Source organism: Vipera ursinii (assembly GCF_947247035.1).
Source record: "Vipera ursinii genome assembly, chromosome: Z".
In the NCBI taxonomy this organism is placed as follows: domain Eukaryota; kingdom Metazoa; phylum Chordata; class Lepidosauria; order Squamata; family Viperidae; genus Vipera; species Vipera ursinii.
The window spans coordinates 87,141,155-87,164,756 of NC_139517.1; the positions used below are offsets into that span (position 1 = coordinate 87,141,155).

Here is a 23,602-nt window from a genome sequence, read left to right on the forward strand (position 1 = left end):
TTGGCAATTTGATCTCTAGTTCCTCTGCCTCTTCGAAATCCTGCCTGTACTTCTGGTAGTTCTCGATCCACATACTGCTGGAGTCTAGCTTGTAGAATTTTAAGCATAACTTTACTAGCATGAGAAATGAGTGCAATGGTGCGATAGTTTGAACATTCTTTGGCACTGCCTTTCTTTGGAATTGGAATGTAAACTGATCTTTTCCAATCCTGTGGCCACTGTTGAGTTTTCTAAATTTGCTGGCAAATTGAGTGTAGCACTTTTACTGCATCGTCTTTTAAGATTTTGAATAGCTCAGCTGGAATACTGTCACCTCCACTAGCTTTGTTGTTGCTCAGCTTTTCTAAGGCCCACTTCACTTCACATTCTAGGATGTCTGGCTCGAGGTCAGTGACCACCCCATTGTGATTATCAGGGACGTTAAGCTCATTCTTGTATAGTTCTTCTGTGTAATTTTGCCACCTCTTCTTAATCTCTTCCGCCTCTGTTAGGTCCCTGCCATTTTGGTCCTTTATCATGCCCATTTTTGCATGAAACGTTCCCTTCATCTCTCCAATTTTCTTGAAAAGATCTCTGGTCCTCCCTATTCTATTGTTTTCTTCTATTTCTTTGCACTGTTCATTTAAGAAGGCATTCTTATCTCTTCTAGCTATTCTCTGGAATTCTGCATTCAATTGGGCATATCTATGTTTTTCTCCCTTGCCTTTCGCTTCCCTCCTTTCCTCAGCTATTTGCAAAGCTTCCTCAGACAGCCATTTTGCTTTCTTGCATTTCTTTTTCTTTGGGATGGTTTTGGTTGCTACCTCTTGTACAATGTTGCGAACCTCTGTCCATAGTTCTTCAGGCACTCTGTCTATCAGATCTAATTCCTTAAATCTATTTGTCACCTCTACTGTATATTCAACAGGGATATGATTTAATTCATACCTGACTGGCCTAGTGCTTTTCCCTACTTTCTTTAATTTAAGCCTAAACTTTGCAACAAGAAGCTCATGGTCTGAGCCACAGTCAGCTCCTGGTCTTGTTTTTACTGACTGTATAGAGCTTCTCCATCTTTGGCTGCAGAGCATATAGTCAATCTGATTTCTGTGTTGACCGTCTGGTGATGTCCATGTGTAAAGCCGTCTCTTGGGTTGTTGGAAAAGATTGTTTGCTATGACCATCGTATTCTCTTGACAAAATTCTATCAGCCTGTGCCCTGCTTCATTTTGTACTCCAAGGCCAAACTTGCCTGTTATTCCGGTTATCTTTTGGCTTCCTACTTTGGCATTCCAATCCCCCATGATGATAAGGACATCATTTTTGGGTGTTAGTTCTATAAGGTGCTGTAGGGCTTCATAGAACCGGTCAATTTCATCCTCTTCAGCACCGGTGGTTGGGGCATAGACTTGGACTACTGTGATATTGAATGGTTTGCCTTGGATTCGAACTGAGATCATTCTGTCATTTTGAGGATTGTATCCCAGTATTGCTTTTCCTACTCTTTTATTGACTATGAAGGCTACTCCATTTCTTCTGAGGGATTCTTGCCCGCAGTAGTATACCTGATGGTCATCTGAATTAAATTCACCCATTCCTGTCCATTTTAGTTCGCTGATACCTAAGATGTCGATGTTTAGTCTTGTCATCTCTTGTTTGACCACGTCCAGCTTTCCTTGATTCATGGATCTTACATTCCAGGTTCCTATGGAGAAAAAATCTTTGCAGCATCGGACTTTCCTTTCACCACCAGACATATCCACAGCTGAGCGTCCTTTCGGCTTTGGCCCAGTCGCTTCATTCTTTCTGGTGCTACTAGTACTAGCCCTCTGCTCTTCCCCAGTAGCATATTGGACGCCTTCCGACCTGAGGGGCTCATCTTCCAGCGTCATATCGTTTTGCCTTTTGGTACTGTCCATAGGGTTTTCATGGCAAAGATACTGGAGTGGGTTGCCATTTCCTTCTCCAGTGGATCACGTTTTGTCAGAACTCTCTGCTATGACCTTTCCGTCTTGGGTGGCCCTGCACGGCATAGCTCATAGCTTCATTGAATTACGCAAGCCCCTTCGCCACGACATCCAAACTGTACTCTAGCATTAAACTGTACTCTAGCATTAAATTTATGTCTTACAGTACAGGTAAAAAGGTAAGACAATTCAAAGTAATAATAATGCTGAATTATATATAAAACAAGATGTACAAATAAATTTAAAGAACACTAAAAACAAAATTATTAGGAGGTTTTAGCATAGATACCTGAGTATGAATCCAATGAGCAGGTGGGTGTGTTGTACGCTTTACTGCAAGTTCTAATACTCCCTCTTCTTCCAACATACCAGGACTCGAACATATTGAGAATCCACCAACAACAGGAACTCCAGGTATAAAGAAGTCTACCCTAAAATAAAATAGCTTTCCATTTAATTTCTTCTATGCAATGTCTTGGAACAGGTTTCTTTTTTACTATTTAAAACTTCTGACAAGATTACTCAAATGTGTACAGTTTAATAATGGATTAAGCATATAGATATTTGTTAGAACCCTGCTACATAAAACTAATTACATATATAAATCTAAATAAATAAATAAATAAATAGAATGTTACATTACTACTGTATTTGTATAGGCAAAGTTCATGGAAAGTCACATAGAAGATATTTAGCTGGTAAAGCAACAATGGTAAAATACCATTAAAGACCAGCAGAATAGATCAAATGTTAGTATTATTTTCAGATTTACAAATATAAATCATAGTAGCATAATAGGTTCTTGCCTAAGTCCTTTATATTCATTCAGGTAGTTCTCGACTTATAATCACAATTAGGCCTGGAATTTCAGCTGTTGAGCAAAGTGGTTGTCACATGACTGCCCATGTAACTTCTTTGCTCAATGGTCCAAGCCCTTCCAATTGCTGTTATTAAACAAATACATGTATTGTTAAGTGGATGGTAAGGAGTGCAGGTGGGGCAGACTCTGGGGAGGTCCACTTAGAGGAGTTTAAAATCTTTCCTGCTGAAATCCAAGCATCGCTGAGAGAAAAGGAGTCTCCCCCAGTTGTCTGAGGCACCCCATAGTCCTTGCCTTACTGGGCTGCCTCTCCATTCTCTGCTTGGATTTTGGCTCCCACATCTCTGGGGGCTATGGATATCAGCTCTACTTTGGCAGGGTGCAAAAACAGAGGTCAGAATCTGACCTCCATTTTTCCACCCTGCCAAAGAATTAAGCTCCACTCTGCATCCTTAAGAGAACATATCAGTAGGGTGCAGAAATGACGGATCTGAGCTCTGTTTTCCAAGGAGGATATCAGCTCTGTGCATGGAAGGGAATTCCTTCAGCCTGGTACAGAAATAAAGCTCAAATAATCAGGATCTTAATTCTTTTTTCCCCACTGCATTGAAAGAGTTCAGCACCTCTCAGAAAGAGCTTTTTTAGCCAGCCGACAGACATGAGAATGAGTCCCGTGGCAGGCGACAGCAGCTTGTAACCTTCCCTATCACCTTCTCCATCGACAGTGATAAGAGAATTGCCCGTAGTCAGGTTTGGATGCTGTTAGTGGCAACAATTAAACTTCTTCCTACTGAAATTACTGTTGGGGGAATAACAATGGTAACTCACTAACCTGTCTAAAATTTTCCATAACAGAAAACTCAAAACAAAATCTTCAGTTGGCTTATAAAGAGTGGATGTCTGAATCTTATTCATTTACTATACACATATCTCTGTTTTTAATTAATGCAATCAAAGCAGTTTACAATTTTTAACATAAAAGTAAATAGCCTTATAAATGATATAAGAAAGGAAAACAAAATGAGATGAAAGAGAAATAAAATTTATGTTCTAAACATAAAATTGTAATTGATCTAGATACAGTCATGATGGCAAATATATATGGCTAAAAGGTTATTTTGTCAGCAGGGCCACAAAATGTATACTGATAGCATATACTTAAAATGTAAAGTTTCATTTCAAGAATATTATTACTACCATCCAATTTATTTCTACCTGAATCATTTAACAAATGGATAATTTCCATCTTATCAGAGATATGTTTGTCTGGCATTTTCAAAAATTCAGTTGTAATTTGTCAATACTGCTACAATTTAATCCAATTTTATTCCAGTTTTTAAAAATAATACTTAACAAAAAGTGCCTTGAAGTATGTGCAATTATTTATTTGCATTTTATTTTTATAAACACATTTATAATCCTTATAAATTAATCCATGTATTGTAGTGCCCTCTAGTGAGGAATTATTCTGCCTGTTAAATGTTGTAAAACCAAATTATGAACATATGAAAGTTCAAATTTAGTACAAAGTGAACTCAAAGTTTAATCTGTCTTCTTTTGACAGAATATTTATTCAGCCCTGTAATTGGGTTACAAACTTGTAACCCAATTAAAAACCAGCCACCCTGAGACCATTTATCTGGACCACATATCATTTACCTTAGAATATTATTACTGTTTCTTTTATTATTTGAAACCTTGCGGTACCTAATGCAAACTACAATTAAAACAGATTTATTTACAGAACAAATCACTATAATGCTACTATTTAGAAGAATCAGTAGAAAAGAAGACTATACAGGATATGTTTAACACTTTATAAATATAGATTAAAATGCTGTATAACCATTAAACACTAAAATAAAAAAATGAATTTTTCAATCTGAAAAATGCAGTATATTGGATAATGTAATAGAAAAATGTATTTATTAATCATTAATGCAGCCGAGGACAAGAAAGCAAAGGTCCATTTAAAATATTATTGTGGCCTGACATTCATTCATTCAATTTAATGGCCACCCATTTTACTGATTGATTAATTGATTGATACAATTTATTGGCCACCCATTTTACCATAAGTAACTCTGGGAGGCTTATAGTTACATCTAAGTTAAAACATAAAAAGTTAAAATTGAAGGACAAAAAGCATATGTTCCTGAAGATTTTCCAGGAAGGCATGTCATAATTTCTGCATGTCCACAGGGACAAAAGTAAAATCAGTGCAACACAGTAATAAGAATACAGTTCTTTGTGAAATGAAACAACTTGGAGATAAAATTATTAGAATCTGATTTTTTAAAGAGAAGTAGATAAGAGGATCTTTTGATAGATCTTTGACTTCAATGAAGTAGGTAAGGACAATCACAGAGGGGATCACCAGAACTTTGAGCTGATTGGCTACATGGAAAACGTTCTTGGATTCCCAGGTCCTTTTTTGTTTAATTGCATATCTTTTGCATTTGCCTGTAGTAAATGGCTTTTGGGTTCTTAAAAAAAAGAGCAAAATAAATCTAACAAGACTGACATTTGCTCTCCCCCACATTAGACTGTTTGCAGAAAGCGTTTCACTAATTACAGACACCAACAGCTTATAATATATTCTGTACAGAAAGCTATAGGTATTTATAAAACTAAATGCACATAAATGTTATTTATATGCATTTATTCATAATTAAGCAGAACAAATGTGCTATATAAAACAGGCTATCAAGAGAGGATGAACTGAAACCTGATTAGAGAAGAAATAGGTTCTATATATAATATAAGTTAGAATACTTTCTAAGCACTCCAAAGATCTTTTTCGTTTAAATGTTTCCCCCAAAAATATTTGTTGGGAGGATACAGCTTCCCCCGTCCCCTTGGACATGGATTTTTGCCTCTGTTGAACTGAATTTTCAGGCAAAACTGCATCTCCGGGAACAATCCTCATGCGTTGGACTCCGCATATCTAAATATTAACAGCCAAGGTGTACCAATTAAGATATTAGAGTCTACTCCATTCTCTACCAGAGCAATTCATTTAATGTCTTTGGGCCAGTCATTCACTCTCAATCCAATTACCTCACAGGATTGTTGTAAGGAAAATAGGAAGGAGTCATATATTACCTGAGCTTCCAAGTGAAAGGCAGGATATAAATAAATGACAACACTTTTATTTTTCTACATGGTGTCCTACCTCATTATGGAGTTCAACAGAAACTGTCTAATTTCTAAATGTTAAAGTCAATGTCATAATCCATTGTCAAAATCATCTACATAACCCAATCCATTCAATATTATTTGCATAAGTATGGATGAAATTTAATATTCATTTATTGGGCATAAACTGCACTGATAAATAGTATTTTTAAATACATGAAAGGTAGTGTTTCCAAGTGACTGCAAATCAGACTTTTCTTATTATACATGCCTTATATTTGTCTATTTCATTTTCTGTTTCTTTTTCAACTATTTTTAGTTGTAAATACAGAAATATTTGAAAAAATATTGATATAAATGAAAAATCAAATTGCATAATATATAATTTTAATTTTAAAGAAAAAAAGCAACAGTAATTTTTAGTAAACATATAAGCAAAGAACAAGTAATCAGGCAGAAATGTAACCTTTACAGTATCAGATTACTGCTGAACACAGCAGAACTTTCAACAGTATAATAGGTACTGTGATGAAATTTCAACAAAGCATCAAATTGTGAAGCCAAATATTTCAGAAAGTAAGTGTAACCCTAACTATGTAGCTCCTCTGTGTGACAGAAATATTCATTGAGGGGAAAAAATGTGTATGTTTGAAAGAATAGGAGGCTTCCAGCCATTTTATTGCAAATGTAAATCTATTAACCTTTTCCTGCCACTTCTGTTTCTCGGTACTATTCATTCGATCATAAGCAATCTTACTAGCTGCACTGGTGGAACGTTAGCATGCCAAACAAAATTAGAATAATTTAAAAGGAAGATAATGAAAAGAGTAATTATAATTAAAGAACTCAGTTTTCAGTATGATGATTACCAAAACATTTTTGAAGGGTAAATGTTTGCCTAAGAACCAACACGAACAAATTTAGTATGCATCTGTGCACATGTGCAAAGGGTGCTGCAAATTGCTCTACAAACATGAATTATTGCAATCAACATCTTGTTTTCTTGTTCTAAATGCAAAAGACTGCAAAATTAACACTACTAGTAACTCATGCTATTAACATCCTACAGAAGAAGTTTGATCTTATAAAACCTACTTACCAGATAGATTGATAATATAAAGCAAAAGCAAAAATATGAACAAGAAAAGTGTCCAGACTGAAAAATACAGTATTCAATTTGATATAAAAATGTACCTGAATTTTTCAGAGAAAACATTCAGATCTTAAAAATGTTCATATGATTAAATAACAAATTGTAATTTCCAAGAAAAAATACTGTCATTCTATTTTTCAAAGATTATATCATTATTCTGTATTCTACAAGGCAGTATATATGGAGTCTATCATGATTTTATCCTCACAGAAACCCTGTGATATAGCATAAAGTGAGCAACAATGAGTGGCCAAAATCACCAGTAATTTCCATGGTTAAACCTTCTCTCCTTGTTTCTAATCAATATCCTATCCAGGTAAGATACTAGGTACCGTATATACTTGAGTATAAGCCGACTCGAGTATAAGCCGAGACCCCCAATTTCACCCCCAAAAACTGGAAAAAGTTGGTGACTTGAGTATAAGCCGATCCGCCGTTCTGCAAGCCTCCGCCGCCGGCTGCTTCGTTCCGCAGCGGAAAGAAGCAGGCAGGCTGCTTCGTTCCGCAGCGGAAAGAAGCAGCCTGCTTCGTTCAGGCTGTTTCGTTCCGCAGCGGAAAGAAGCAGGCAGGCTGCTTCTTTCCGCTGCGGAAAGAAGGCTGCTTCTTTCCGCAGTGGAAAGAAGCAGCCTGCTTCGTTCAGGCTGCTTCGTTCCGCAGCGGAAAGAAGCAGGCAGGCTGCTTCGTTCCGCAGCGGAAAGAAGCAGGCAGGCTGCTTCGTTCCGCAGCGGAAAGAAGCAGGCAGGCTGCTTCTTTCCGCTGCGGAAAGAAGGCTGCTTCTTTCCGCAGTGGAAAGAAGCAGCCTGCTTCGTTCAGGCTGCTTCGTTCCGCAGCGGAAAGAAGCAGGCAGGCTGCTTCTTTCCGCTGCGGAAAGAAGGCTGCTTCTTTCCGCAGTGGAAAGAAGCAGCCTGCTTCGTTCAGGCTGCTTCGTTCCGCAGCGGAAAGAAGCAGGCAGGCAAGGCACGGAGATCCGGAGACCTGCCGACGTTTGGGGAGGTTTGGGGAGGTGCCCAAACCTCCCCAAACGTCAGCAGGTCTCCGGATCTCCGTGACCTGCCTGCCTGCTTCTTTCCGCAGCGGAAAGAAGCAGGCAGGCAAGGCACGGAGATCCGGAGACCTGCCGACGTTTGGGGAGGTTTGGGGAGGTGCGCGCGCACCTCCCCAAACCTCCCCAAACTTCGGCAGGTCTCCGGACGGCGGCTGCTTGGGAGAGGTGCGCGCAATCCCGGAAGCACCAAAGCCTCGGCCGCGCACAAGTCCTCGGTAAGTTTTTTTTGTTGACTGGAGTATAAGCCGAAGTGGAATTTTTCAGCCCAAAAAGTGGGCTGAAAAATTCGGCTTATACTCAAGTATATACGGTAATTCATTTTAGAAAGCTTCTTCTAAAAATGGAAGAGCATATTTCCTTCCTTCCTTCCTTCCTTCCTTCCTTCCTTCCCTCCCTCCCTCCCTCCCTCCTTCCTTCCATCTGATATAGTAAAAATACCACTGAATTTAATCCAATGATTAGGTTACAGAGGAACAAAATAAAAGTAGTACTGCTGACTTTTTCTTTCTCAAATAGCAAATAGCTTTGCATCTTCTCAAATGAGATTTCTTATGTACATGCTGTTGTTTCTCAATAACGTTTGCTTACAAATAGTCATATGGCTTTTGACCCTTTGTGTTAATGCAAATAAAACAGAAAGCTCTCTTTAGAGTAGAGTAGGTTTAAGGATTTTTTATGTAGGACCATTTCCAAAGAGATACAAGGCTAAACAACATGTGAGGAAATTGCTGCAATTGCAATATATTCTATTTGCAAATCAGTTCATTCAAAGGTGACAAAATTAAACATTTGCACATGCCTGTAATAAACATTAATAATTTGATGTCAATAAAAATGATAATTTGGGTATAAAAATAGAATTTCATTAACTTCTCTTTCTATTTAATATATACGGATCAAAGAATCTTACCATTGTCCTGCCTTAAAAGTAAATTCCTTATCTGTCACTGCCAAACGGAGTCTTTTAACTGTTTCAGATTCATTGCTGATGCCACACACTTTTGCTTTAGAAATCATCTAAAAAGACAAAAACCATCATCATAACTACCATCAATATTTCAGGAAATAAACACAAAATTCAGAACAAAAAATAACTGTTTCTGGATCCTTCCAAGCATGAAACACCAATTGTGAATTGGGATAATTATGATTTCTACTGGCTTCTTACACTGCTACTGTTATTAGATGCAACTATCTCACATTTATAGAAATTTTAAGTTCTAATCTTATTGCAGATAATGAAGCTGAGGTTTTAACAAGATTAAGAATTCAAAAAGAAGCAAAGACTAGGCTTGCTCATTCATTCATTCATTTTTTTATGAACGCCCCCATATATATATGACTATGGGCAACTTACAAAAGATTAAACCACACCCTTCTCACCTTTGGCTTTAGCATTTTTAATCCAGAAATTCATCTATAAATGTCAAGATCCTTACATTAGGTCATTCCTTTATAGCAAAATTAGATATTTGTGGCTTATATAAAGCCGCAGTTCCTATTTTTTGTGCTTTTAACAAAAATACATATTTAGCCTCAAATTAGCTTAATACACCTATTTTTTTTAATCCTAAAAAACTAAAAAAGGGGTTGAACATTCTATTCCAGAGACTCATAGCCCCATTTCTGGCATGCCTTTTGCAGCTTAGATTAAAAACACAAAGTTTAAAATGCAGCTCTTGCTGAAAAAAACCGCTTCTTTCCTGTATTCCCTGGGAGGAAAATAATAAAATCATTATTGAATAAAAAGCATAATTCTAAATAACCACAGACAAAATATTGAAGCAAAATAAATTCCTATTTTTATTATGTTTTATGAGATATTTACTACACTGTTTCCTCTGGGACCATCCCCCATCTCTTTCCCCCTCCCAATTTTTCTGATAGCAGTATTAGCAGATTGCATGATTCAAGAGCAGCTACAAATTTATGGCTGGGTGGGACTTGAACACAAATTATTTGGAACATAGCCAGCAATAGATTTTATATAACTTCTAATCAATCCAGTGATAACATTTTGTTTTCTTACTTTCTGCTGTTTCCTCTGAATTTCATAGTGTGGCAATCAGCTCGTAGAATATAATTTGGAATCGTTTGTTAAGCTACAAAACATTAATTAGCCTAAACCTAAAGTTCTTAAGATGAGTCATGCAAGTTGAAAAGTACAGAAAATATTAAAATGATAAACTACATCAAACTACAATTATGAGTATTTCATTTCCCAGCCAGAAGAACTGGAGTCCAACAAATGAAATTTGGCCAGCTATGTCTTAATTTAAAACATATGGCAGGAAACAATTTCTGCATAAAAATAGTTGAGCATTTCTACTTTCTTGTAAAACAACAGGATACTTGCCAAGTAAATGCTATCATACTTTTTCTTACTTTAAGACTTAATTTTTTTAAGAAACATATATTTCTTAATTAGACTTGCTCTCATGATGCTTATATAATATTCTCCTTAACACAGAAACCCCAGAGTAAGAATAAGTCTAACATTAATATGTCACATTAATTTATAACTGACTTCTGAACTGGATCTTGCACACAATGTTGTTAGAAAAAAGTGATGTCCCTTTGGTTTTTAAATAATCCTCAAAATGTTTATTTGTTTGATTTATACGACGGCTTATCTTGCCAAAGTGACTCTGAACATCAGAAAATATTTTTGTTCCCACAGTTTCCAAGAATTGGAAATGTATAGCCCAATGTAGCTCAGCTGTTTCCATTAATTTATTTTGCCAGTGATAGCAGCAAAACAAATGTGAAAAGTGCTTTGCTTACTGCTATGTACAAAGTGAGAACTATACCAAAGTACCCTCCTGACAATGTCAGGAGTGTCATATACTATAAGAGAAATCATCAAGAGTTACCACTCTAGATGTAACCCTTAGTGAACCACAGTTATCCAAATGTACTTCTTTACTCCCATTGACAGGCAAAGCCAAGTAGAACAAACTGAACATCAGAATACCAGAATACTGTTCATTCATAAGTTGTACTGTATACGTTAAAGCAGGACCACAATCATAAGAAATATTATTCTTCAAATTTTGCTACTCAATATTGGGGAGGCAAAATATACATTGTAAGCCAGAATACTCATTCACACACCCAATTAGTACAGTCAGAGTTTAAGACCTTGTGTGGTGTGGAGCCAGGTTACTTGCAAGACCACTTTCCTTAGGGGTTTCTACTTATCCCATCAGCTCTGTCAGAGTAGGCAAACTCCACTTTCTCTGAGTGAAGAGTGCCACCATGAAGCAATGTCACTAGATGAGTAATAGATAATGTACCTTTGTCATGGAATTTGTGTTATAAAAGAGCTGCAACATCCACCCACCCTCGCCAAAGTTATAGATGGCCCCAACCTCACCAAGTACTTCAGAAGGAATCAAGTTGTTAGCTCTAGAGTCCTAGCATGGATGTAAGGTGAGGATGTCCTTTGAGATTTTCAATAAGAGGAGCTCAACTTGTGGTTTTACAATTGTCAGTGTTTTACTATATATGTTTGCCATTCAGATTGTTGGTAGATGGTGGCCTAATAAATTTGATAAATAAATAAAAAAGCAAACATCCTGCATCTTCTGGAAACAATAATTTTCTCAGTTCTTTTTTTCTAGCTACATTTATTGTTTCAATGGCACTTATTTTGTAAGCCGACTCTAGAAGGCTCACAACAATCCATACAATATGGTCAAAAATATATTCTTCCCCCAAGTACCAAACCAAACAACCTTAAACTTCATCTCCATCTTATTCCAATGCTTGGGGGCAAGAGCCAGGTGTAAGATTAAAAGGGTAAGGACACCTTTGATCTCCAGTGGGAGACTGGTCAGAGGACCGGAATGGCCATGAAGAATACACAATCTAAGGTCCCATCAGATAGCAACAATTAATGGAGCGGGCCTGGGGTGCACTCACCCTGTCTAATCTAATAGGATAGGCAAATGCACACAGAGAGATGCTACAGTATATGGGCTTTAAAGGTGATAAGCAGCACCCTGAATTGTACCCAGAAAGCAACTGAAAACATGTGCAGCCAGTTGTGTTACTTGGGTAAATTGTGGGATCCCCAAAACTGTGCATACCACTGCATTCTACATCACTTGCAGCTTTCAGGCGGTCTTTAAGGGCAGCTCCATGCACAGTACATTGCAATAATCCAAAAGAGAGGTAACTAAAATATGGATGACCATGCAGCAAGTTGCAAAGGATTATAGATGAAAACAAATGATTATAGAGAAGGGTCAAATTATTACCAAATTTATCCAATATTTTCACCATATATAGCACATTTCATGCTCATACACTACAATACCAACCTCATGTCGAAAATCATTTGCTGTTCTTTCCAGATGATCTGATTTTCTTCTGGATTTCATTTTGCTATAAATAAGGCAAACTGAGATGTATCATTACTCAATATAATTTTACAGCTTGAACTGATCACTGAACACTCTTTTAAATAGTAACTTCAGACTCATTGATCTCTAACTATGATATCATAAGAATGTGTCCCTTGGACTGACAAAAATCTATGTAATTGCTTACTGTTTTCAACAGCAATCTGATTGCATTATTTGGAGACTAAAAAACAAAGCATATAGTCATGAAAATACTAGTGCCCAGTATTTAATACTTAGAAGTACACTGCTGCTGAACAATGCTTTGTTGCATTATTAAGACTTGAAAACCATCCATTACATTTTCTAAATCTTTAAAAAAAAACCAAATCCTATTGACCCAGTTTATATTCATGAAGCAGAATGAGTTGTTAAAATAGAAAATCTGTATTCTTGAATTAAGCTTAACTACTTTTGAAATAATTTTATTATCAAATAGGCCAGGTGTGTCAAACTTAATTTCATTGAGGGCCGCATCAGCACTGTGGTTGCGCTCGGGGGGCTAGTAGGATATGGCCAGGATGGACATGGCCTACTGGCTGGGCATGGCTGGGGGGGCATGGCTACTAGGTGGGTGTGCCCAACTCAACATAGCTCGCATCAGGGGCACCTCTGAGGTCCTGAGCAGGACTGGGATGGATCTGAGGGTATCTGGCGGAGGGGGGGGGACTGAAGCAAGCATCAGGGCATGGTCCACTGGAGGAGGCTCACCGTCCCTCTCAGGCTGTATGTGTGTGTGTGGGGGTTAGACGGTGGCATAGGCTGCCCAGAGCCCTGGCAGCAGAGGTCAAGCACCCAGCCCTCGAGCTTCTGCGGCACCAGGACCCCACAGCCCAGCTTAGTGCAGCCCCACTTCCCCGAGGGTATGCCCAGCTGTACTTACCTCCTTCTTCCTTCCTTCCTTTACTTTCCATTTCCCTCCCTTCCTCCTTCTCTGCCTCCCTCTTTCTCATTCCCATCTCCTTCCTTCCTCCCTCCATACTGCCCAGTGGATGGGACCCAGCCAGTGGGATGAATGGCAGACAAATGGGAGCACGTGGTGGCACAAGCCAAGTGCTGGCAGGGGCCAGCTACCAGTCGCTCTCTCTGCCATGTGGTAGGGCCGGAGAGGGGAACAAGGCACTCACGTTGCATGCAGAGCCACAGCCTGGAACTGCCGGTGGCCAGCAACATGTGAGCCACCCCATCAAGGATGGCTGCATCCCAAGCCCTGCGGCACAAGGTTGACAGAACTCCATGGGCTGAGTGAGGAGAGGAGAGACCCAGCAAAGTGGGGCTGGACGTGGTGATATGTGGCCCGGCAAAGCAGAGGTGGGGGAGAAGAGAAGAGGTCTGGCAAAGTGGGGCAAAGCTGGGTGTGATGGAGTGAGGTCAGGAGGGATGGGGTGAGACAAATCAGCTGCAGCTGCTGCTGTGTACCACCAGCCCCCAAGTGCTCACCATTTACTATGCATGCGCTGGGGTGGGCCAGGGCTGGGGCAGCAGAGGCTGATCCCTTGCCATTTCTGGGACAGTTCCATGGGCCAAATCTGTTGTTTGACATGTCTGCAACCAGTCATAAATGGAAGCTGGTCATCAAGCATCCCAGCTGCGATCAAGTATCCACAGAGATGATGCAAAGGTCCCTAAGTGTGAGTATAGGTCATGTTACTTTTTCTGAGGCCATCGTAATTTTAAACCATCATTAAACAAATGGGCGTAAATAAAAGACTACTTGTAAACCTCTTTTGTTAAGCAGCAGATGTTGCTAATCATGTGTATAACATGATCCCATGTATTAACTTGAGAAAGTAATTTATTATTTCTGCCCATAGTAATTTCAGAACCTTCATCTCCCATTTAATCATACTTTACTGAAAAACTGTACTAAACTGTTCAATAAAACTGTTTCACTCCAAACAAGATAAGTCCTAAAATCAGCCTGTTGATCCAAATTTCATTATACTATATTCTAGAAGATGATGGTTAGCAACTAATTCTTTATTCACTTTGTAAAGAAAAGTAATACCAATGCTATGTTAATATTTTCATTTCACAGTAGTACTTAATATTTGATAGCTCACCCATTTATTGTGCAGTATCTTATAGCTGCCAGTCTTAGACACAAGTATGAAGAATAGCAGGGAAGAATTCTATTGGCACTTTTCATTAATATAGGCAAACCAAAAGCTGTTATACATATCATAATGTTCTTTTATGTTAAATGTTCCTGTAAAGGCAATTTAAAATAATATTTGCATCGATTTTTCAATAAACAAATATTGGCAGTAATGTCAAATAGTCAAGCTGTAAACTTTTAAAGCACACTAAGTATCAACAGAAGTATTACTTTGGCACTTTGCTTCAAAGAAAATAAATGAACTTTTAGACTGCTGCTGACATCACAGAAATATGTAAACCATTATTCACATCATAAAGATCATATCCCTCTCAATCTGTGGCTGTTTCAAAGACACCCAAGCAGGAAACAATATTTGTGTCATATGTGGGATCCTCCAACTTACTAAGGTATTTGTTGGGGGGAAAACTAGTATCAAAGATTGGACTCAAAGAAACTCAAGAAGAGGGAGGATGTAGACCAGTTAGTAATATTATTTGTTAGTCTTGAACACAGTCACATCCCAATGAAGCAATTCTGCTAGAATTATCCAGCTCATGAACTAAAGATTTACATTTCAATTAAGAACTTGTTAAAAACCTACATTAAGCAATTCCATACGTATTTACTGAAAAATCCCATTATGTTTAGTAAAGTTGATTCTCAACCTAACTTAACCTACATTGCTAATCCCTCATGCTATTAATGTCAAAATCTTGTTTTGGTAAATTTGATATTGTCTATTTTATTTCTAAATCTCATGAACTTAAAATGAACAGTGTAAGGCAAGTTACAAATGATAACTTGGAGAAGTCTTCAACATAGTCAAAGTAATTGCCACAAAATGTGAATTTCATCCATAATTCCTAGAATTCATTTTTCAATTTGTATGTGAAAAAAATATGAGTAAAAATACCTATTGCAGAATCTTTGGATATTTTTTTGCTATTTTCTATGAAAAATAAGTTAATTTCTCTGCTTCCAACTTTTAAAACAATTCTGCTTGATCCTATCATTATCTCAGACTCTTTTCTGAAACTGAATATGTATCAAGTTCTTGTTCTGAGAGTTCATTCCATATCTGATGAAGTGGATTAAGATTTCTGGACTTATTTAATTGTAAGTTTGTTTATTTTTATTTTATTTTAATTTATTTATTTATATTTATTTTTTATATAAAATAAAATCTTTATTATTTTTACAAATAACTCAAAGCGACAACATATTCAACAAACCTTCCTCCTCCTATTTTTCCCACAACAACAACCCTGTGAGGTGGATTGGGTTGAGAGAGTATGACTGGTTACCCAGCTGGCTTTCATGGCTAAGACTGGATTTAAACTTATGGTCTTCCACTTTGTAGCCTGGTGCCTTAGCCACTAGACTATACTGGCTCTTTTAAAATTCCCCAAAGCTCTTAATATTTTGCTAACATTTCAATTTATTACATTGTTATAGTAATCATTTAACACCCTGCTTATTATACTTGTACTACATAAGAACTGCACTGTACAAATAAGCATTTGTTTCCTTTTCCTACATATTCTGTAACATTAACTATTTATAATGAACAATAGTGACATCTGCTGGCACTTAAAATCTCTTATGCTAAAACATTTCAAACATCCACTTTTAGAAAGAGCAAATAAAACTTTCCCAATGTTTATTCTTATAACATAAGATGGATAATATTTGGAACAACAGTAATTGGGTTTCTGTGTGACTTCTTAAAACCATAAATTTGTCTTGGTTCCCATTATAAATTAAGTTATGGAACATCCCCTTCTTCCTGGTTTTTTCTTGAATTCCCAATCTACCCTATAGTGTTGGCATTTCCTGATGATTTCTCATCAGGAACTCAGTTTTTATAAGCCAAAGTCAATTATGTGCTGCTGTGACTGCTTCCATTACATAAAGCTAATATTTTGTGTTATACATTGAATATCTTTATACTTTCCTCATTAAGAACCACCATTAACTTCAAAAATCCTGTTTCAGTGTAACAATTCTTAGATTACATAATATACTAAGCAAAAATGGAATTTGCTTGCTTGCAACTTAGAATGCTCTGCAGGCTCAGCCATTATGATTGGTAAAGGATGGTTAATGATTAATGATATTGTAGGAACTCAGCCAACTGGGATTTTGTTAACCATAATTCGGCAAAATATGTTTTAGGGTGCTGTATAGCCACTGCCTTAAAGTCACTACCATTCCTGCTGATTATGACCTACAAGAGTTGAATTCTGAAGGCTGCCTAACCATCTTCTGGATACATTCACTAACAAATGGGAATCAATGTAATTATTTCTGAACAGTAGTAATTTATTCATCCTACATTAGATAAACAGTAGCTCAGCTGATTCATTTGGAAAGAAATGAATGAAAAACCAGATACATAACTGGATTATAAACACATTAATTGGGCTTCCTAAAGCTATTGCTGCTTGAAGATGGTTGCGTCTGCAGCCCAATACACAGAAAGGTCATTTCAAACTGTCAATAGGCCTGAAGAGCAGGAACAGATCAACTCAGAATTCACGGGCTGCCTCTGGCCCCATTCAGCCGTCTTTCGTCCGACTCACCTCACAGGGCGAGAAGTGCCCAACAGGGTGCTCATTTCACAAGCAGATTTTACTAAATGGGATCCAGCTTCTCAGTTTTTGACCGCGAACCCTTATTTCTTCCTTATGGATTAAGCATTATTTTAGACAGATCTTCCTTTTCTCTTCAGCTTTGACAGACTGCATTTATTTCTCCAGCGCTTCCTTGAACGCCACTTCTTCTTCCAGCTAAATTTCCAGCCTAACTACATCATTTAGAAGCCAGCAACAACACTTGAGCAACTCCCTCAAAGTCCTAAGGAAATAACCGGCACCCGGAGAAATTCAGCGGAAACGGTCCCTAAAACAGGAGGCACCATTCCAGCTCTGATTTCGGCACTTCCGGTTTAAATGATTCTGCTTTTGCAGATGGGTGACATTTCATGCTTTTTAGGCCTAACTTATATATATATATATATATATATATATATATATATATATATATATATATATATATATATATATATATATATATATATATATATATATATATATATATATATATATATATATATATATATGGATCCTTGGTTTTTCGGGTTTTTCCCCGCGTAGAATTAAAGGTGTAGGCGCAACGTTTCGACGGAATCCCATCCGTCATCATCAGGCTTTAGCTTCCTTCTTCTGGGAGATGGTGATGATGGTGATGATGACGGATGGGATTCCGCCGAAACGTTGCGCCCACACCTCCAGTTCCACGCGGGGAAAAACCCGAAAAACCAAGGATCCACATATATATGTATATATATATGTATATGTGTATATATATATATATATATATATATATATATATATATATATATATATACATATATACATATATGTATGTATATATGTATATATGTATATATGTATATATGTATATATATATATATATATATATATATACACATATACATATATATATACATATATATGTGGATCCTTGGTTTTTCGGGTTTTTCCCCGCGTGGAACTGGAGGTGTGGGCGCAACGTTTCGGCGGAATCCCATATATATATAAAAGACCATCCGACATGGAGGTGAAAAACACCGGCTTTTAATTTCAAGCAGAGGAACAAAGCGCATATCACCCTACAGCAGTGATTCTTAATCTCGGCAGGTTTAAGTTGTGTTGGACTTCAACTCCCAGAGTTGTTGGCTAAGGAATTCTGAAAGTGAGGTCATCTCAAAATTGCCAGGGATGAAAAAAACTGCTCTATACTTTCTAGTTCTATAACTTAGGGGTGGGATTATAGGAATCCTTTATTATTACGTAAGCCGGAGTTCTGATGTGCTGCTGCCCCCCCCCCTCGCCCCCAGCAAGAACGTGATCCGCCCTCCACAATCTTGGAGTCTCATTGGTCACTTTTTTTTTTCTTTTAATAGGATGACACCGCTGTTCGAACCCATGAGCAATGCAACGGATACAGGATTTCTTTCTATATTTTACAGCTCTATAGCTTTTTGTCTTGAGCACGAGTTCTACCTCGCTCATTTTTATTGGATATCATGCGACTAGAGAGGTTGTCAAATCTCATCTTGAATGCTTATTGGCTAGAAATCATTCGTAGCTTCAATCCGGAACAAATATGGTGGTGGTGAAGGTTTAGATTGCTTTATTTTAGTGCCGTTGCCGGTTTTCTTGGACACGCGGCGCTGGCTACGTTTGGCGGAGGGAGGCAAAGAATCGCCCTGCGACATGTCCATTTTCCATGACGAAGTGGAGATAGAGGACTTCGAGTACGATGAAGATACGGAGACCTACAGCTATCCGTGCCCCTGTGGTGACCGCTTTCTTATTACGCGGGTAAGGGTATGAGTGAGCCAATCATTTCTAGGGATGAGAGACATTGCCATGTGACATACATTTTTACGTGAGCATTTCTCATCTTGGAGCAAACCATCAAAATACAAATTGTCCTTGACTGTTCGTCATGTAGGAAAGTAGAACTGCGAACATAGGCGACCATTAAGCCTGCTGCTCTTTCCGTCTTCTGCAAGATAGGCACTGGAGCAGTGGTTTTCAAATTGGCAACTTTACGATGGGTGGACTTCAACTCCCAAAATTGCCAGCACGCCAAGTTTGATAAACATTGCTTTAGAGCTTTCCGGATATGTTTGGACTCCAAGCACTTCTGGTTTAGGATTGAGGAGGTTGTAGTCAGTACATCTAGAAAGTGCCAAGTTGGGGAGGCCTGATGCTTCTTCTCCTGTGTTCAGTCACAGTGGTTATAAAATATTGTAATAATTTGTTCCAACTGAGAGAGATGTTCAAACATAGCCAATGGGAACTTGGTATACTGATAATAGGGCAAGGCAGATTGGATATAATATTATTAAATTAAAAAAAGATTGATAAGCCTGAGAAGCTTTAGATGGACAGAAGCATTTTAATGCAGTGCCATCCTAACCTGGGTTTAAAAATCAGGATCCGCAGTTTAATCTTACCTCAAAACTAAATTGGATCAATTAATATAGCAATAAATAATGTAGACTTTGTGTTCCTGTGGCAAGGATAGACATTCTTCAGCCTTGAGGGAACTGTTGTGGGTATTTATTGTTCTTTTCTGAGTTGAAAGATTTCTTCAGAATGTTATAATTTAGTTGTCCGGAGAAATGTCCACATTTACCCAAGCTGTGCAATTCAGCACTATGATTTTGGGAAATAATTTGTATGGATATGGTTGAACAGATAAAAATTAATTTGTGATCATAGGAAATTGAGATCTATTATTAGTTCTCTTCTGATGAACATATGCCCTAAGCTAAAATTAGAACAGTGTCTAAATGTCTACACTGCTAAGATCTAACGAGGTAGAGTTTGAAAGAATTAAGCATTTAACTGGTTTTTAAAATGAAGCTTTTAAGTCAGTCCTATATAGATATTATAGTAAGTATGACCAGGAAGAGACTTTTTTTCAGAGAAGATAATATTAATAAATCACTTAAACAAAACACTCTCAAGGACATCTGCCACCTAGAGCACTGCTGAATTTGTAAGTGAATTATTGAACTGAGTTCAGGGCCTTTAGAGGAAACTTTAATGCCTTTTTGTTTTGGAGTTCTCTTGTTTTGGAGTTCTTTTCTCTTGAGAAATCCAAAACAAACTTGAGATTGAGATTATATATAATAAATTAACATTTCTTTTCTCACTCTTTCCAGGGTGCTCAACCAGTTGTAATATTGTGCAGATTCATAGAAGATATCTTTAAAATTCAAAATACTTAGATTTTGAGGTGAAAAAAGCAAATTGCTTTTGGCAGAAAAATTAGCATATGGGCAGTTGGCTTTATATGTATCCTGATATTCTACCTACTGACTTCAAACTTTAGCAGGAGGAGTTCAGTGATTTGAAACCCCATACAGTTGTGAGAAGTGTTTTGTTATTTCAGAAATATGTAGCAGACAGGACTTGGATTTTGCCATCTTCTTTTTACACATTAAATGGCTATGCTTTATTAAGACGTCAAATTTTTATGTATTATTGCAGGAAGATCTGGAGAATGGAGAAGATGTAGCAACCTGCCCAAGTTGTTCACTTATAGTCAAAGTGATCTACGACAAGGTGAGGAATGTACTTGTTTTAGACTATGTTTTCAAAACTGGTGACATTTTATTCAAGGTCAATAACCAGCAAAGATCATCCAGAGTCATTGGGAGTTAGATGGCATATAAGTTTATTTATTATGTAGCTACAGTACTTAAACAATACATAATAACTGGCCAAATACAATGAGTGATAAAATAATCTAATCTTTGGGGTGTCTGTCTTAATAAATTCTTCTCCCTCTTATTTTGAATGCATAGTAATTCTAAAAGATAATTATAGGATAATTCTTGGATTGCGACCTATGACTTTTAATCATTCACTGAAGATTCACTATAGTCCAGGCAAGAAGTTCAATGAATAATTAGTACCACTATTCATTTTATCTCATCTGCCTTCAAACCTAGTTAAATGATTTCACCTGTTAGTTATGAAATAGAGGTTGGTATACAAGAGGATGATGATGCAAAAAACAATATTACGAGGGCAATTTGGAAATAAACCTTATCAATGACAGACACTCACAGATACAGAACTTTTATTATATACATTAGAAAACTACAACATTACATTACTTTTCAACATAATCACCATTCAAATTGAGGCACTTGTCATAACATCTGACAAGGTTTCAAATTCTTTAGTAGTAGTCGCTCAGCGCCAAATCTGAGCTATGGAGGGGGGGCAGTGATCAAGAATATCCCAACAGAACGGCTTCAAAAGTTCTTGGGTGCATCTAGTGGTGTGCGGATGAGCATTATCGTAAACAAACATCACACTGGAAGTGGTGCCATAGAAAATCCCACCAAATGTTAAGATGCCAAAGGAGTACTACTAGTGAAGTGCATGGAGTGTGGTTCGACCATCAGTTCAGAAGTCTACTGTGAAACGTTATGAAAACTCAGACGAGCCATCCATAGCAAGCGTCGGGACATGCTGACTTCCGGTGTGGTGTTGATTCATGATAATGCCTGCACACTGCTAGATGCACCCAAGAACTTTTGAATCAGTTCTGTCGGGATGTTTTTGATTAACCCCCCCCCCCATAGCCCAGATTTGGTGCTGAGCAACTAATACTAAGGAATTTCAAACCTTGAAAGACGGTATGACAAGTGCCTCAGTTTCAGTGGCGCTTATATCGAAAAGTTTTCTTTCACCATGATATTAAGTGCTCTCTTTTTTAGTGATCTTGTTTGTAGAACCATCAGAAAGTTATTTTTTCCCATTAAAATAAATGATTCATTATTTGGATGTTTATATTTAATTTGTACCAGCCATATTAATAAATATACAATATATGTATGTACTTACAATACATACATTAATATATGTGTCTTCTTTTTTATTTCAGGAACAGTTCATGTGTGGCGAAGAAGTCTCACCACTTACAGAAAGCAAAAAATTAGTTAAATGCTGATACTCATTCAGTAAATAATGTTATTGAATAGCATGGCAATGATTGGACAGAAAGGATACCTGTTCTGAAGACTTCATCCTTTATGCTTTAGTAATTTATTGCATATCAATAGCTACTTCAACTCAGACGGGAATCGATGTGGAAAAAAACTGTGTTTACTTGTGCATAAAGAGACAGTGCAAATATTTGATATTTGAAAGTAGTGAATAATCTATCAGGTTTAAGGCTGAAAATGAAGATGGTAGACATGTATATAGGTATCATGAATGCTTCTTGAATTCTTCTATTGAACCTGGGCTCTAATTCCTCTGACAAAATATAAAATGTAAACTATTGGTTTTGTGTTTTAACAAAGAAAAACTGCAGCTTGTTTTATAAGATGGAAACAGTAATACAAATTCAGCCCTATAATATGCACCATCTCTCAATCAACTGAGGCTATAGGCTTGTTGAAAAACACAGCTGGTAGTTGTTTGAGGAAGACTACTAGGTGAGGAGCCATGATGTCTCAGGAGGGGAGTGGTATTCTAGAAAGTGAAGGGTGTCATGGAGAAGATTTGCTGTCCAATCCATCCCCCAGATATTTGTTCCGTATGAGGGTATGACATTCTCAACAGGCCTTCTCTGGGTAACTATCATGGTCACTCAATTGGGCAAGATCAAAGAAGCAAGAACTGTATAGACTTCATTAATTAAGATATTATTAATGTGAATTTTAGAATAAATGCAGAATTTTGGAAACAGAGGAATTTACCACCCTCATTTAAACTTGGTTCATTAAGATGAATCTTTTTGAATGATTTGAAATTCCTTTTCTCGGGTTTCTTGCTATCTCAGCTGAATTGCTGCTTATAAAATAAACTGCCAAACCCTCTGTCTCTTGTTATGTCCATTCCCCACAATCTTTCACAATAACCAGGCTGAGCAAGCAAATTAAGTTTTAACAAGCCATTATTTGATTTATCCTTTATGCTACATTTAAAATGACTTTATCACTAATAGCCAGCACTCTGACTTGAGTCAAGAATCCACTGATAACCAGTGCTGCAACATTAAAATTGGTGTTATTTTTGACTGCTATATACCAACTGCACTTTTCTTATTGTCTCACGGGTAGCACCACACAAAAGTATGTAGTAGAATCCAGTTATAGTAAGTTACTTATGTCAGTCTACTCTAGTCATGTAGAGGTGTAAATATTAACTAAAGCCCCTGTCATGGCATCCACCACCTGCTTGAAGCAGGGATACCCACAGTTCACAAACGTCCCTTGGGGGAAGAGTATAAAAACCTAAATCAATATCTATTACTGTTACTATTACTCACCAGAACTGATATATGGAAGTAATACTGAATCTTGGGGATGAATAGTTCCTGATAGATGTGTCTTCCAAGAATTTCTCCAATGCTCTTTTAAAGCTATCCTAATTACTATAGCACAATCTCAT

The 23,602-nt window shown here is 37.3% G+C and overlaps 2 protein-coding genes across 5 annotated transcripts in view; one reads left to right on the plus strand and one right to left on the minus strand.

The window, feature by feature from the left end:
* OXNAD1 (oxidoreductase NAD binding domain containing 1) overlaps positions 1-17,482 on the minus strand; it is a 34,906-nt gene extending 17,424 nt beyond the window's left edge. For 2 of the 4 annotated variants that reach the window (XM_083377188.1, XM_083377187.1), the window contains exons 1-5: positions 17,192-17,482; positions 14,572-14,717; positions 12,428-12,491; positions 9,013-9,119; positions 2,236-2,377 (exon numbers count right to left, since the gene is read on the minus strand). In XM_083377188.1, the coding sequence (XP_083233314.1) occupies positions 2,236-2,377; positions 9,013-9,119; positions 12,428-12,491; positions 14,572-14,693 (435 nt within the window). In that variant the 5' untranslated portion in view covers positions 14,694-14,717; positions 17,192-17,482. Of the gene's footprint in view, positions 1-2,235; positions 2,378-9,012; positions 9,120-12,427; positions 12,508-14,571; positions 14,718-17,191 lie in introns of all 4 variants that reach the window. The other 2 variants (XM_083377190.1, XM_083377189.1) reach the window with 2 other exon arrangements.
* A 1,241-nt stretch (positions 17,483-18,723) lies between these two features.
* On the plus strand, positions 18,724-23,400 carry DPH3 (diphthamide biosynthesis 3). Its single transcript, XM_083376103.1, has 3 exons — positions 18,724-18,997; positions 20,681-20,755; positions 22,089-23,400. Exons 1-3 carry the CDS (start codon positions 18,890-18,892, stop codon positions 22,152-22,154), a joined length of 249 nt encoding a protein of 82 aa, XP_083232229.1. The 5' UTR covers positions 18,724-18,889; the 3' UTR covers positions 22,155-23,400.
* The last annotated feature ends 202 nt before the right edge of the window (positions 23,401-23,602 follow it).

Coding starts and splice junctions, on each gene's coding strand:
- DPH3 (XM_083376103.1), top strand. CDS start 18,890: ATGTCCATTTTCCATGACGAAGTGGAGATAGAGGACTTCGAGTACGAT. Junction 18,998..20,680: donor ACCGCTTTCTTATTACGCGG/GTAAGGGTATGA, acceptor GTATTATTGCAG/GAAGATCTGGAGAATGGAGA. Junction 20,756..22,088: donor TCAAAGTGATCTACGACAAG/GTGAGGAATGTA, acceptor TTTTTATTTCAG/GAACAGTTCATGTGTGGCGA.